Source organism: Leptonychotes weddellii, chromosome 5 (assembly GCF_054177405.1).
Source record: "Leptonychotes weddellii isolate Sample4059 chromosome 5, ASM5417740v2, whole genome shotgun sequence".
Taxonomy (NCBI): Eukaryota; Metazoa; Chordata; class Mammalia; order Carnivora; family Phocidae; genus Leptonychotes; species Leptonychotes weddellii.
The window spans coordinates 98906938-98923410 of record NC_138373.1 but is presented as its reverse complement, the minus strand read 5'-3'; the positions used below and the strand labels follow the sequence as shown (position 1 = coordinate 98923410).

General features: G+C 36.8%; 2 protein-coding genes across 2 annotated transcripts in view; one reads left to right on the top strand and one right to left on the bottom strand.

Annotated features, from left to right (window-relative positions):
• Nucleotides 1–16393, bottom strand: part of ARID2 (AT-rich interaction domain 2) — a 158317-nt gene extending 141924 nt beyond the window's left edge. The window contains exons 1-3 of the mRNA XM_006738699.3: nt 15960–16393; nt 15751–15844; nt 14589–14686 (exon numbers count right to left, since the gene is read on the bottom strand). Of these exons, the coding sequence (XP_006738762.1) occupies nt 14589–14686; nt 15751–15844; nt 15960–16051 (284 nt within the window). The 5' untranslated portion in view covers nt 16052–16393. The remainder of the gene's footprint in view (nt 1–14588; nt 14687–15750; nt 15845–15959) is intronic.
• The window catches only part of LOC102738489 (protein SCAF11), a 534109-nt gene that overhangs the window by 230199 nt on the left and 287437 nt on the right, over nt 1–16473 (top strand). The gene's annotated exons all lie outside the window — the stretch shown is intronic.

Below are 16473 nucleotides of genomic sequence, written 5' to 3'. Positions count from 1 at the left end.
GGTGGTGGGTATTGAGGAGGGCACATTCTGCATGGAGCACTGGGTGTTATGCACAAACAATGAATCATGGAACACTTCATCTAAAACTAATGATGTAATGTATGGGGATTAACATAAGAATAAAAAATAAAATAAAATAAAATAAAATCTCTTCTAGTCCTAAGAATAGTGATGCTATGAATTGATAGATTAGGTAGCCATCTCCAATTCGAACTACATACTTCTTGTTCCTATCTTTAGGAATCTAAAGCTGTATTACTAGGCCTCTAAATGTTACATCTGCATATAGTATCTAATGTCTATCTCAGCTTAGCACCTTAAATGTGTAAGACTTGGTAATATCTATAAGATTTGGTATGTTCAAGAACTGACCAAGAAATTATCAAGCTGTTTGCTTAAAGCTAATACATAGTATTGCATGTATGTGTGTGTGTGCGTATTTGTGCACATGCACACATACATCCATTTAAGTTAATCCCCTCAGTTTATAAAGAAGGGGATAAAGAAGGAAGGATGTTCTAAGCAACTCTCAAAACTAACAAGACTTTAATATCCGAATTATATCTAAACCTGAGGATCAGATATGCAATGTAAAAACATAACATTTAATTTAGTGGTAATGGATTTGAATGGATTCACTAAAATGGGCATATAAGATTTCTGATTATAACTAAAATATGAATTTGCTTTTCATCTCCACAGGGTGGATAACCTATAAAGAAGACTTCTGACAAAAACAATTACTTCTCATCTTGAGAATATAAAAATTAAGCAATGATCAAATCATGGTTTATACTAGTTTTAATAGTATAAAATCAAGCAATGAATTAAATTATTGTCTTGTTTTTATACGGCAGGTGATGCAAGAGCTAGCGAAGAATGAAATAGTAAAAACTTTTTAATGGATACTTAGAAACAGGAAAGGTAACCTTCCTCTGAAGTTGTCATTTAGCACTGTAGCTGATGTTTATTTATATGTTAAATTCCTAGAACATGAGAAATATTCACATTCCAATATAAGCTGCAAAATGGGACTTAAAAATTGTAATATTCAGTATTAGCTCCCCTCCTGAATGCAGATAATAAAGAAATAATTTCAGATTTTAAAAAAATGAATTCTAGTAGATAAAACATATGAAGAATATCTCCTAAATCTGACTTCTAAGTCTAACAGTATTGTTCATTCAATAAATAGATACAGAAATACTATCTTAGTAGAACATATAGAGTTAAGACTGCATCAAGAACACATAGCAGGGGGCACCTGGGTGGCTCAGTCGGTTGAGCAACTGACTCTTGGTTTCAGCTCAGGTCATGATCTCAGGGTCGTGAGACTGAGCCCAAAGATGGGCTCTGTGAGCTCGGCAAGAGTCTGCTTGAGATTTTCTCCCTTTCCCTCTCCCTTCTCCTCTGCCCCTCTCCCTGATGAGGTGTGGGCTCTCTAAAACAAATAAATAAAATCTTAAAAAAAAAAGAACACATAGCAGGCAGTACCTTAGTCAATGAGGAAATGCTAGAAACATCAAATTAAGGTCATCATCAAGGCAAAGACATCTTCATCTTTCCAACTATTTAATAAGTGGCCAATACAATTAGACAAAAGAAAATAATTAAAGGCATTAAATAATGAAAGGCATAAAATTTAGGAAAGAAGTAAAACCATCTCTATTTGCAGATGACATGCTAGTAGATCTAAAAATTCTTAAAAATCAATGATAAAATTAATACAAACAGTAAAACAACTGGGGCACCTGGGTCGGTTAAGGAGCAGACTCTTGATTTTAGCTCAGGTCATGATCTCAGGGTTGTGAGATCAAGCCCTGAGTGGGCATGGAGCCTGCTTAGAATTCTCTCTGTCCCCCTCCTTCTGCCCATTCCCAACCCCCCAAAAACAAAACAAAAAAAGCCCCCCAAAATCAGTAAAACCATTGAGTTAGGCAGCTTATAATATAAAACTTTCGTGTAAATAAATGATAACCAATTAAAAGATTAAAATGGAAGAAAAACCACATTTGCAGTAGGAACAGAAATGATAACACATCTAAGAATAAACTTTAAAAATGTCCAAAACCTATAAAAGGAAAATTTTAGACTCTTGCATAACACAAAAAGATTTGAATAGAAAGACTTCCGTTGTTCTTGGATAGTTCAACTCAATACCATCATCTCAGTTCTTCTGCAATAATTGATAAACTTAATGCAATCTACATTCAAAAAAAAAAAAAAAAAACCAAAAGCTTTTTTCTAGAACTAGAACAAATTGACACTGAAGTTCATATGGAAAAACAAACATAAAATAGCCAAGAAAACTTCCTAAAAAAAACAAAAAACAAAAAACCCACAACACTCTGAGATGGGAATATAGGGCTCCTGGGTGGCTCACTAGGTTAAGTGACCGACTCTTGGCTTTAACTCAGGTCATGATCTCATGATCATGAGACTGAGTCCCCAGAGTGGCTAGTGGGGAGTCTGCTTGTCCCTCTCCCCCCACTCCCCTATGCCCCCTTTCCTGCTCACATGTGCATGCACATGTGCGCTCATTTTCTCAAACAGATAAAATTTTAAAACATGCTATATATGCCCCAATAATTAAAATATAGTGAGATACCATTTTTTAACCCCTCACATTGGTAAAACTTAAAAAACCTGACGGCACATGGCAAGGCTGTGGGAAATAGGCACCTTCATATACTGTGGTGGGAATATTAAATATTTCTTCCCCACAAAGGGAATTTGACAATATTTAACAAAACTACATATGCATTTATTCTTCGATTACTACATCAATACCCACTTTAGTAATTTACTCTGAAGATAAATCTCCAAAACTTTAAAAATAGGTTTGCATAAGGTTACTAGATTTGCAGAAGATTACTCATATAGCATTATTTGTAATTCTAAATATTGGAACCAACCTAAGTGCCATTATGTGGGGGATAAACTAGGATATAGCCACACAATGGAATACTATGCAGCTGTTAAAAAAAAAGAATGGGACTTTATGAATTTATTAGAGTGATAGTCAAGATACATTAAGTGAAAAAAAGCAAAATGCATTCTTCATTTTAACAGAAATTAAGAATGCATATATATATAGAATGCATACATATATAAATATAGAATGCATATATATATATGTATACACTTTGCAAAAAGGAACACAGGAAGGATAACCAGACACTAAGGAAATTGGTGACCAACAAAGCATGGTGGGGAAGGGGGTAGAAGAGAAAGGGAAGGGAAGAGGATAACCTCCAAGTATCTTAAATTTTGATTTTAGAATTTTATTAAGTGTTTTACATATTCATAAATAAAATTAAAGAAACAAAAGTGGAGAAAATCACAAAATTGAATACAAACAGGGAAAATATGAATTTTACTATATTTTAAGTGAATAACAGTAACGAGAAAAAAAGAATCCAACCACTGTGAATTTTTTAACAAAATACCAATATAGCTTCAGTCTGAACACAAAAACAACTGCAAAGAATTTGTAACTCTACTTAGCAGGTTTGTTGTTTGTACTGGTACAGGTATAACAATTCTGAAATTATACTGTATGTACTACAAACCTGACAACATGAGTAAATATACTGGTGTTGGGAAACAGGGTTCTCAATGCAGGAGAAGGAAGATACATGCATGGTATGGAAGAAGGGAAGAAACTTGTATGGATTTGTAGCCAGAGATATCAGTATATACAGCACTGTGATTTTTAACACATGTATATTTATATTTAAAATAAATAAACTTCCTAGCTCTTACTCTGAAAGAGCCTGGAAGAAAGACAACCCAATAACAATTAGTACACCTACTAACCAGATCTTGGTTTCTGTATACCATTTCATGCTAAAAAAAAAACCCAGGACACTACTTGGAGAAATAGCTGATGCTAGAGATGGGTAAGCAAAACACAAGCTGACCCTGGAAAATCTTATTTTATCAGAAAGCACAGACGAGCTTAAAAATGGGAACATGTTAAAGACACAGGAGCCAGCTTGAAAAGGCTCTTACTGGCCAAATTTAAGCAGCAAAATACATAATAATAGATATTAATCCATTGTCTAAAATAAAAATAAATAATAAGAATGAAAAATTTTCCTTACAATAGATTGCTAACTAAGAAATGCAGAAGTAACGATAAAGTTAGAAAATAAGCACTGTACATCCATTATAATTAACTGATTCAGGGAAGAATCATCAGTGGATGTTAAAATTATTGGGTAAAAGTTTAATGGTGAGCCAGGTATTAATATGTCTCAAAGTATCCCCACAGGTTAATTATTAATTACAAAAGAGAAAATGGAAACTTTATAGTAGAGAAACCGGGAAGACATCACCTTAAACCAAAGTTAACATCAACAATAGGACAAAGTGACATTTGGCCTCCAGGCAAAAATGCGTAACCTAAATCTAATCCTGGAAAACCATCAGACAAATCCAAATTTTATAATACAGTTGGCCTGTACTGCTCAAAAATGGTAATATCCTGAAAGGCTGAAGAACTGGGATATGTAAGTAAACCTAATACAAGATTATGGACTTGTGGGGGTGGGTACAATATGCTATAAAAGACATCTTTGGGACAAGTGGCAAAATCTGAATAAAGTCTATATATAATACAGATAATATGATTGTATCCATGTTAAGTTTTCTGAATTTAATAACTGTACTGTTGCTATATTAAGAGAATGTTTTATTCTTTTTTTTTTTTTAAAGATTTTATTTATTTATTCATGAGAGACAGAGAGAAACAGAGGGAGAAGCAGGCTCCCAAGGAGCAGGAAGCCCGACGCAGGACTCGATCCCAGGACCCTGGGAGCATGACCTGAGCCGAAGGCAGACGTTTAACCATCTGAGCCACCCAGGCGCCCGAGAATGTTTTATTCTTAATATACACTCATATTTAGGACATTTTTATCTATAATTTCTATCAAATGATTACATAACAGTAATAGTACGTGTATATATACATACCATCACATATAAAGAGAAAAATATAAAGCAAATGTGGCAAAATAAAAACAATTAGTCAATAGCTAATGAAGTGTAAACAAGAGTTCACATTATAATCAAAAAAATTTGAACAGTTTTTAAAAAAGAAAACATAGCAAGGAAGGAAAATGATTCGGTTTACCATTTCTCAATCAGATTTTTTACTACTAGATTGAATTAATGAATTGCAATGTGGGTCTACCTGGAAAAACTACTCACAAATTCAGAGGTTTGACTTTTCAATGGTATAAACTAAAAAGATTATACCAAACCACTTAAGAACACGTCACCTATTACTTGGGAGTGCACTCAGAGGTACACAGCCTACTAAGGTAGGAGCTTGCTTCTGTTTATGAAGTATGAAGTGGTCTTATCTGAGTTCAGGTAGAGTGAATATTCACTTAATCTATGAACCATTATGAAAAGTATAATCAACCTGGGCATTATTACTGATGATTTTTATTTTACTTTTAAAGATTTTATTTATTTATTTGACAGAACACGTCTAGAGAGGGAACAAAAGGAGGGGGAGGGGGAGGGGGAGGGGGAGAGGGAGAGGGAGAGGGAGAGGGAGAGGGAGAAACAAGCTTCCTGCCAAGCAGGCGGCCAGATGCAGGGCTTGATCCCAGGACTCTGGGATCATGACCTGAGCCAAAAGCAGACACTTAACAACTGAGCCACCCAGGCGCCCCTTATTACTGATGATTTTAAATTTAGTCCCATCTCTAAAGTACTACAAGTTAGGTATTTTCTACATAGAGCCCCAACTTATGGTCTCTTCTTTGTCCTATTTTAACAGATGAATGTTCCTACTCACCTCATGTATGTTTCTACTAACATTTTACTTACTTAAAATTAACCAATGGTCTAGGAGAGGAACAAAAAAAAAAGTTTCATCTGAAAACTTCACCATGAATGATATGTTATAATTACATAATAAAAATCATCTTTGTGCACAGAGCAACTGACCACTGAATGATATAAGTAAGAAATAACCAAGGACAGGGGCACCTGGGTGGCTCAGTTGGTTAAGCAACTGCCTTCAGCTCAGGTCATGATCCTGGAGTCCCAGGATCGATCTGGCATCGGGCTCCCTGCTCCGCAGGGAGTCTACTTCTCCCTCTGACCCTCCCCCCTCTCATGTGCTCTCTCTCTCTCTCTCTCTCAAATAAATAAAATCTTAAAAAAAAAAAAAAATAACCAAGGACAAAGGTAAGAACTCAGAAAGGCTAGAATCAGATACTTGCCATATTTCACAATAAGATGTATATGCAAACAATAGATTCTTATACAAATTTATTTAAATCTTGCTTCATAAAAAGCAACATTTTATTTTGGCCCCACCAAACGGTAATGAAAAAAATCATTTACTGATAGAAACAAAAGGTAAACATACCAAGAACATGGAATATACCTGAAGATATTTCACAACTGTGCATAATGATAGGTGATAAATAAGACAATGCTTTGTTAAAGCAAGTCTATCACTAGGGAAGGAAACAGAAAGGCAAAGGGGGGAAAGTGTGGTCTGAAAATATATTAAAAAAAAGCCACTTTTCTAACTGGCCATTATGGCTGACACTTGAGTTTGAGGGTTGGATATAACCTACAGCCTTTTTTTTTTTTTTTTTTAAGAAGTAGCCCATATGCTCCAAAAGAAAAGAGTTTGAGTGGTGTAAAGAATTTTTTTTCTAAGTGTTATTTTTTCTAAGATTAAATAACAGCAATTACTTCTAAAATTTGAAATAAAAATCTCACATATAAAAATGGTTTGAAAAATGAAGACAGTGCATTAAAAAACAAGTTCTTGTTAACGTTGTTATTTGCATAGGAATTTATAAAATATAAGTTAACCCCCCTCAGCAGTACTGGGACAGACCAACAAAATCCTCACAAAGTAGAAAAGCATTCAATAAATTCAATAAAACAAATGGCATCTCATTTGGGATGAATATCATAAAGTCCTATATAGAAAAAAAAAAAAACCCAACTAGATATTAAGGAAAACTTATTTTTAATGACTTTTTAAAATCCAAATTACACAAATACAGTTAGGGTAAGTTTGAATTGGTAATTCATGTGCCCTTTTATTCCCCTCAACTGAAGTGGAGCCCTTGTTAGCTTCTCTGGAGCCCAGAGACAAAGTGTAGGGTGTGTCCAGGCTCTGCTGAGACATGACAGGTGCAGCTTTGAGCAGGTGCCCCAGACCAGATGTTACCTAAAGGTTTTGTTCTGGATGTAGCCCTGGCCAATACGTTGATGCCAAGTTAAACTAGTTATCTCAGGAAGCTGTTCTCAAACTTCAGCACACTTTAAGAATCACCTTTGGCACACTTTTTAAAACTACAGACTATTATTACTTAAAATCACTCATCAATCTCAACACCACTAAAATGGGACAACATAAACATGATTATGTCTCATGATTCGATGAAAAGCACATCACTACACATCAAGTATGCCTAAAATACTGAACTTGAATGGTATCTAGCTTTAAATCATCAGTTTTCAGGGAATAAATACAGGGGATAGAGGAACAAGTTAACTGACACTTGAAGGAAGCAATCAACCAAATCCAGAATTTGGTACAGTCTAAAGAACAAATGACCTCACTCCTCCAACAAATCAATGGCATGATAGGAAAAGAAAAAGGAAACTGTTAAGAAACTAATGAGATAGAACAGCCAAAACAAAAGATTCAGCCCAACCACAAAATCTCCCGCAGTAAGGTGGGGTGGACCCTGCAAACAATGACTTAGATACTAATGGAATTATGGCTCTATCATTCTGGGGCAACAATTCAGAATGTTGATAGCTACTCCTGGATATCACAAAGAGATTATAGTTCCAGCAACTATAATCATAAAGTCCTACATAGAAAAAAAACCCCAACTAGATATTAAGGAAAACTTATTTTTAATGACTTTTTAAAATCCAAATTACACAAATACAGTTAGGGTAAGTTTTGGATTGGTAATTCATGTGCCCTTTTATTCCCCTCAACTGAAGTGGAGCCCTTGTTAGCTATGTTATTGCAACGTACTTAGTCAACAAGGTATATATCTTACAGAAATAAATTAACTTCCACTCACAATATAATAAATATGCAAAAAGTATCCAGGCACAAATGACACTTCTTTATATTTTGGAACAGAAAAGTATATATTAGACTCTGATATTAGTTAACACAATTCTTGGAAAGCTTAATGAAATTCATTGATAATCTGAACATTACTGAGAGTGACATTTGCTCTAAACCATCTCTTTATTCTAGGTCCCCCAAAAGTTTTAATTCCAAGTGAAAGCATCAATAAATTTTATGGTAAGTAACCAATACCAGTATCAATCAGCATATATGCATCTTTGTGCACTTCTGAATAAACAGAATCAATCTGCCTATTTTCCTTGGTTCTACTATGAATAAACCGTACTAACCATGTCATTTAAATTTATTTCAAATTCACATTTGCTTTTCATAAAAATTATGCTTTTAACTTCAAGCCATAAAATATTTGAAGATAATCTTTAATGCTAACATCCCCATTTTTAACTCCAGTAAGCGTGGTCCTTAAACCAATATTTACTTCTAAACAGCTTTTCCTAACATCAAAATTCATGATAGGACTTCTCAGTTTTTAAAGTTACAGAACTAAAGTAAATACAAATTTTGAACAGAACTACCACCATATTTCAATAAAAGTATTACTATTCCATAAAACAATGTGACCAATAATTCTGCTATAATTCTTTATAGAGAGGCTTGTACAAATTTAAAAAACAAATTTAAATATAAATATCCTTTTTTTTTAAAAAAAAAAAAAGCCTCTAGTTAGAATGACAGACAGCAAGGGAAATAAAGGGCAGTTACTTGCTTTTGGGGGGCTGCTGATTCAAACAAGAATTTTAAGTTAAAAGACGACTAAGTGGTCAAATAAAATCATAAATTCTTTTGTCATAAAGAATATCAAGTTAAGGGCGCCTGGGTGGCTCAGTCGTTAAGTGTCTGCCTTCGGCTCAGGTCATGATCCCAGAATCCTGGGATAGAGCCCCACATCGGGCTCCCTGCTTGGCGGGAAGCCTGCTTCTCCCTCTCCCACTTCCCCTGCTTGTGTTCCCTCTCTCGCTATGTCTCTATCTGTCAAATAAATAAATAAAATCTTAAAAAAAAAAAAAAAAATCAAGTTAATATATGAACCACTGCCTAAGACTTAAAAATCTTTATCATGGTCATTGTTTTTTTTTTTTTGGTCTTTTGTCCTTCATCACTTTATAGTTTAAATAGTAGAAAAAATATTGTTATGTATCTACAAGGACAGCTTTCTCCATTCCAGACCAACTAAGGTCACTGCTTATCTTGAAGGTTCAACTTTTCTTCTTCTATTTGGACTGCAGTATTTCTTTACCTTTCTTTTATTGGCAATGAACATGAGATAACTTTAACATCCCCCTATTTCAAACAAATATTTAACAAGTACTACCAATGTAATTTTGCACAGCCATTAATAAAGACATGCCAACAATAGCTCCTAAAAATTTACATTCATATTTATATATCTCTATATAAATATACATAATTACCTCTCATTTCTCATTTCCCCATTATTTTCCATATTTAAAATTTCTCTTCCTTAACCCCCATTTCTTCTAGATCAGAGTTTCCCCGAACTGTGCTCTAAAGAACTTAACAAATGTTCCTCAAACATGGGGTTTCGCACCACACTCCTGCGACGTGTGGTAGTGTTTGGGAAACACCATTTACTATGGCTAGAGGGAAGGAAGTAATAAATCGTGTTTCTCCAATCTAGAGATCCACATGCACATTAACAAAATAAAGTCTCTAAGAAGTCCTGCAATAAAGTAACCCAAGTTTAGCTTTACTGCTCAAATTCATCTGGCCTTTTTTCAAGGAAACATACTGACATTTCAAGAGAACAGGTATTTCATAAAGCACAAATTGGGAATTTCTACTTTAATTGATCCTAAATACCAAGAGTATGGTGATGATGGTGGTGGCAGATCAAAGAAGGAGAGACAGAGAAAATCCCCCTCACTCTGCCCCATATGTCCTCTAACTCCCAATTTGGACAAGACGCATTTTTGTCAGTAAACTTCAGTAAGGTCTATACCATTCTGGAAAATGCTCATTAAGTAGACTTCTTCACCAAATATTAATAAAAGCTCTAAACACTTCACCTAAATATATGTATTAAATACTTGCTTGCAGACTAGTGCACCTAAATTGCAATGAATTAAAATGTTTGATCCTTCATTCCTTTTCCAACTTCCAATATCATTCAGTTTGGCAATAAAAAAGATTCACAGCAGTGATATGCTTTTCTATCAAAGTTACAGTGGATTTCACACACACCCAACTATGAAAATATTGAATCCACAACAGAGTACAGGTAAGATTATAAAAGAGTGCTCCTATTTAGAAATAGACGTTTTTAGTTAACTGCTAAGGCAGAAAATGTAAATGTAAAAAAGCACAAACATTTTTGGGAGTTATGATGAAGTTGCTAGTTAGTAGCCTCAGTAAAATACATATCTTCAGTGAACGAACTATCTTGGAGTGAGTTAGATTTATTTTTACTTTGGGGCAAATTTAAGCTATTTGAACATGACTTCTAAGACACAACATTAACCTAGCTGAGCCCTGATCAGTCTTTCAACCTTCTCTACTTTCTTTCAACATGTCTGCATGCCCTTTAAAATGTAACAGAATATCAGAAGATATCAAAATCAGGTTTGTTCAAAATGAAAGGACACAGTTTATAATACTAAATTTAAAATCCATATATGAATAATTTATTTAAATACAGTTGTCTTTCCAATCTCCACATTACTTTTATTTTTCTTCCTTGAATAAAGCGAACAATGTCCGCTTTAACAATTCTGTTTAGCCAGTTACAAAGTCAGTGTATTACTTTTTTATTACAATTGTGAAGCATTCATTCACTGAACATCAAGTGATTCATAAAACACTTCTCTTAAAAGAGGTAATCTACATGGTGTACACTAACTAGAGAACATGAGTGTGTTCATTCTATTTAAATGATAAATGTAAACTCTTTAGATTGGTATAATTTAAGGGAGGACTTTATTCACCAAGGGGGGAAAAATAGAATAAATTCACAAAGCAACTGAAAATTCACTCTGGTGGATACAATGCTACAATAAAGTTGCTGGCTATTCTAAAGGTAGATACATGTAAAAAAAAAAAAAAATCACTTAATATTATAAGAAAATCAGTAATACATAGTTTTGCACAATACATTTTTAATGTCCAAGATATTTCACCTCCTTTCCAAAAAATCAAGTTTTATAACAGGAACATCAAGTTAACCTTGACTATTGTTGGCGTAAGCTACAACAAAATTCTTCAACTAAGTATTTGAAATATTTACCTAAATCTTCATACCAAGGCTTCAAATTTTTAATGGAAATAAGAGTAGTAAATTGTGCCCCAACCTTTGCACCAAAACAGAACAAAAAATAAAATTCAATGAGTAAATACAGAACACACTGTGTATAGCTATACATTCATATTGGGCATACACTTAACTGTATGTAACTTCCAACCACATTTTAATTTCTTAAAATCATTTGTGACTAACTGAATTCATAATAGACTGATTAAATATTACAGAACATGTGTCAGGAATACAACTTTTTTGTCCAATTAACAAATGCCTCTAAAGCCATTTGGATATTTTTTGCACTTTAATTTCTCCAACTACAAAAATGTAGAAAACATTACCTTATCTTTTTATACTGATAGGGATATTCTAGAAATAACCATCTGTGGAAGAAATGGAGATGTGCAGGCCAAGAAAGGAACTAAGTGAAAACAAAATATATGGACATGATAGAGGATTAATACCCAATTTTTAAATAGAGTACTTTTACACATTACTAGTAGGCACTAACATTTAAAACATTAAATGCCGGTGTTTTAAACAAATCATCAATCACATCAATTTTAGACTTTGAGAAATTTTTATATGCAATCTACAACTGAATAAATGTATGTTTGATACAATCAAGCAAACTTTTTGGCAGACCACTAAACTCAAGTCTCTACATTCAATGACTGTCCATGTTTGTATCAAAACAAACACAGAAATGTTAGAATATATACATGGCCAGCATACTAGTTTGCTCCTCTTTATTTAAATGTCTGTAATATCATAAGATGTATCATATCTTCATCCTGGCCATACTAGGCTAATAGCCATCCAATTAATACTGAAATTACAGAGGAATGTCAGCAAATATTAAACTTATAGAGTAAATGAAAACTGGTATGTGTAACAGCAGTCTTACAATAGGTCAAATGAAAAAGCAGTTATTTTAAAAAATTCTACCTGTGATTTATAAAACACAATGCATTATCTGCTCCAGAAACCATGATATTCAATTTGATATATCAAAGAGGAAACTCACAAAGTCACTCGATTACTACTTCTTACTGTAAAGACGCAGTCTTATGGTTAAGTAACAGAATTACTGTGAAAGCTTGGCATCCTGTCTGCCAGTTAAGATTTTTCAGAGGAAGGTGTAAAACTCAGTATAATACATGTCCTCTAATTGTGCAATATTTCACCACTATGGAAAAAAAAAATCTTTCAAGGTAGTACCCAATTTTTGACCAGGATATTTCTCCTGTATTTCTTTACAAGCCATGCAAATCTTCACATGGCTTTATTTTCCAAAACAAATGCTTCAACTTTTTTCCTAGTAGCCTAGCTACAACCCTACAAAAACAAACCTGGAGAGTGACATATGGAGGAAAAACAAGTTTAGCTAAGGACATAGTTCAAAAAGCAGCTTCTAATAGGAGCATAAAGCTCAAATTGACCTGAGAACAATGTAAAGAGTTGCAAACAACCCTGAAGCTATATATTTAAAAATAGTACTTATAAGTACAATCAGTGAATGATATGATCTCAGGATAGAAATTACAAGTGGGAAAACAGTATTTATGTAACTTGCAAAAAAACTGGAATTCTAGACATTCAATTGATTATGCTAAAATCCTGTTTGTATGCGTGTTAAGTTCTTCAGAATAACATCCGTCTCATGAACCATAGATACCATTCAGTACCTTTTGATATTAAATTTCAATCAATCAACCCAATAAATATGAGGCATAACTTTAAAATGTGTCTTAAACAGCTTAAAATCCAAATAGTTCACACTGGTTACCAGAAAACCAGGACCTATATTAATAACATTCCTCTCAATGTTATAAATGGAAATGAGCAAATGAATATCATCATAAATATAAAATTCTCTACTTCTCACCACATTACTAAATCAACAGTTTGGGGGGTTAATTTCACTTTGTTTATTGCTTTAGACCTTTATTTAAAAATGTACCCTGACACACATTGCCATCACACACACACTAGAAAAAATAACAACTAGCCATACTTAATATTTTCTAGACTTCTGTATAACTCAATAACTACCCACAAAGTTCTGTGAACTCTTCAGCTTCAAGCCTGAAGTCAATCTAAGGTAGCCAATAGAAAGTACACCTGGGCAATTACTGCATTTCCTACTTCAGAAAGCTGAACTCAACACAGAATATCTACATTTGGATATTGCATTTGGAGCAATGATAAATGCCAAACTCAAACTATGCAGAAACTACGTTAACTAAAAAAAAAAGGTATCCCTTTTTTATATCCCTTTAATTATATCATTATTAAAAAGCAATAAATATGAAGAGCATTATTTTAGTTTTAAATAAACCACCACCAACTAAAAACCCTCTATGAGAAAGTAAGCATTAAACATAAAAAACCTCATAATACATTACAATTATCAGAAAAAGAAAAAATAAAGCTTAATCAGAAAATATATTATCTAAACTGCATCACATATCAACTGAATAAGAAATTTACTTTGTCATATACAGTCAAAAAAGGAGGGAGAGAATGAAAGAAAATCCAAATCATAATATTCCATTTCATAGTATCCTTAATCTTCCTACATATATAATAATCCTTTTGAACGTTTTTAAGTCACTCAAAAATTCCAAAGAACTTATTCTAAAAACAATTCTGGTCACCTAAGGCATCAATATATTATGCTGTGTGGAAATATTCTACTGAAAAACCACTCCGTTATACGGTTCCACACAAGAGGTTTCATTTTTTTTAAAATCTTAAAGAATTTTAAAAAGGCAAAGGAGTTTCCAAAGCAAAGTAAAAATTTTCCCAAGGGATACAAAGTTTCATTAACTATCTTAACTCTTTTACTAAGCATCACCTCTCTGCCCCTCCGTGGATATCAAGCAATCAATAACAATGTCACAAAAGAATGTTTACCAAGATGGGGGGTGGGGTGTCACCTGTAATGATCCTCTATGAAAAATGTAAACAATCCTAAAATAGGTGAGGAACACTTTCACCTTCCTATAACCTCACTCGATGGGTATTTGATGTTTCTCAGACTGAAAAAATGAATAGAAGTTTAGAAACTGGTGTGCAAGGTTTGTTTGGGGGTTCTTTTTTTTCCCTAAAAACAAATCTCCCCTTAAGTCCCTCAATTCCAAATACTGTGGAAGAGTCACTACTACTCACCGCAAGTAATACTGTTTTAAAGCAAAGGCAGCGTTAGAACAACTTCTGGGAAAGTTGAACTCTTCAACAATTTCTCCCCACTGATTCTTCTCAGAAACCTGTTAAAAACACAGCCACACTTGTCTGAGAGTGCACCATCCAAGAAAACTCTAACCTAACTATGAAATAAATACCCATTCTACAGAGATCTGTAGATACCTCAGGCATCAGTGGGTGTTTCAGATCGATCCGTAAGAGTAACTAAGCAAGGGCTGCTTGAATCACTGTGTTTTCACCCGAGAGCCCAGTATTTAATAGCACTTGTTTTGTTTGGGGGGCGGGAGGGGGGGTGGTGGTGGGTTTGTTTTGTTTTTGAAGCCCGGACAATAACCAATCGCAAGTCCCTCTGTCGCCCCCTTTTAAATCTCAACGCGGTCCGTTTACACTAAAAAAAAAAAAAGTTCAAAAGGATCAATACTGTTCCGGACAGCGACGTCCGCAGGTTCTGGGGGGGCCGGGGCCGGGGCCGATTCCGATCCCTCTCCCAGATCTATCCATCTCCATAGGCCCTTCTTTGAGGCCTACAGCTTCTGCCTAGCCTTGAAGCCTAAGATGGCTATTTGGAGACAGGTCCTGGTTTCTTTTGTTAGCTGTATAAACCGAGGGCGACGGGGCCGAGGCTGTGCCCCCGGCTGCCGGGATCATTTCGCAGCCGATTATCGATGTTAAACCTGCCCGCGCTAATTTTGAGTTGCACGAAAACTGCTCTCAGAGTCTGTGTGTCTCTGTGTCTCCGCCTGTGCTAGAGCGGCAGCGGCGGCAGAGCTGACTCGCGAGCGAGCGGGCGGGCGGGCGCGGGCGCGGGGCTCGGGCGGGCGCCCCGCACGCCCGCACTCCCCGCCGCGGCGCTCAGACCCCGCCGGGCCGGCCGGGCACCGGGCAGGGCGCGAGCCGGCGCCGGGCCGCCCGCCCGCCCGAGCCCCGCGCCCGCCGCGCGCACGCGAGCCACCAGGCCAAAAACAGCCCCGCCGCCGTCCGCCTCCGTGCCACCGGCTGGGAGCGAAAAGAACGCCTTTTGCCCCCGCGGGCCACCCCCCCGGCCCCGAGCGCCCACTCCGGGGTCAAAGGAGACTTTTTGGAAGAGGCCAGCGAGAGGGAAATACAAATTAAAACTTCCACTCACCTTCGCGAATCCGCCTAAAGTAGTGACTCTGGTGTAGAGACCGTGAAGATCCAGCTCCTTCCCACCCACCGCAGGGATTTTTTTAAAAGGCGACCTGCGGGAAAGAGAAAGCCCCGCACTTGTCAGCCGGGACCCCGCGCCCGGCCCGGGCGGGAGAGCCCCGTTCGCCCCGGCTCGCCCCGGCGCTGCCCCCCCGGTTCTGCTCTCACCCTCTGCTGTGGTGGAACTGCCGCAGCTCGTCCAGGAAAGCGAGTCCCTTTCTCCGCTCGTCCGGAGGCGCCTTCCCCGTCGAGTTTGCCATTATTTTTTCAAAGGAGGTTTTTAAAAAACCCAGATCGGTGTTTTAAAAGCGCCCCCCGCTCCCTGCGCTTCCTACCAGAGCCCGGAGCCCATTCCTCGGCCGGCGGCGGCGGGGCTCAGTCATGGGCCGGCGGTGGCGGCGGCGGCGGCGGCGGCGGCGGCGGCGGCGCAGGGAGGGAGGGAGGGAGGGGGAGGAGGAGGAGGAGGAGGGGAAGGAGGGAGCAGGAGGCCAGGGGGAGAGGAGGGAAGGAGGGAGGGGAATTTCTAAAAAAGTTTAAAGAAATCGGAGCGAAACTAGAGGGGCAGGCGACTGCCGGATCCGCGCGAAGCCGCGGGGCGAGCGCGGCCCCCACCCCTTCCTTCCCTCCCTCCCCGCGGCCCGGCTCTCGCCCGCCTCTCAGCGCCGCCGGCCCAGGCGGCTCG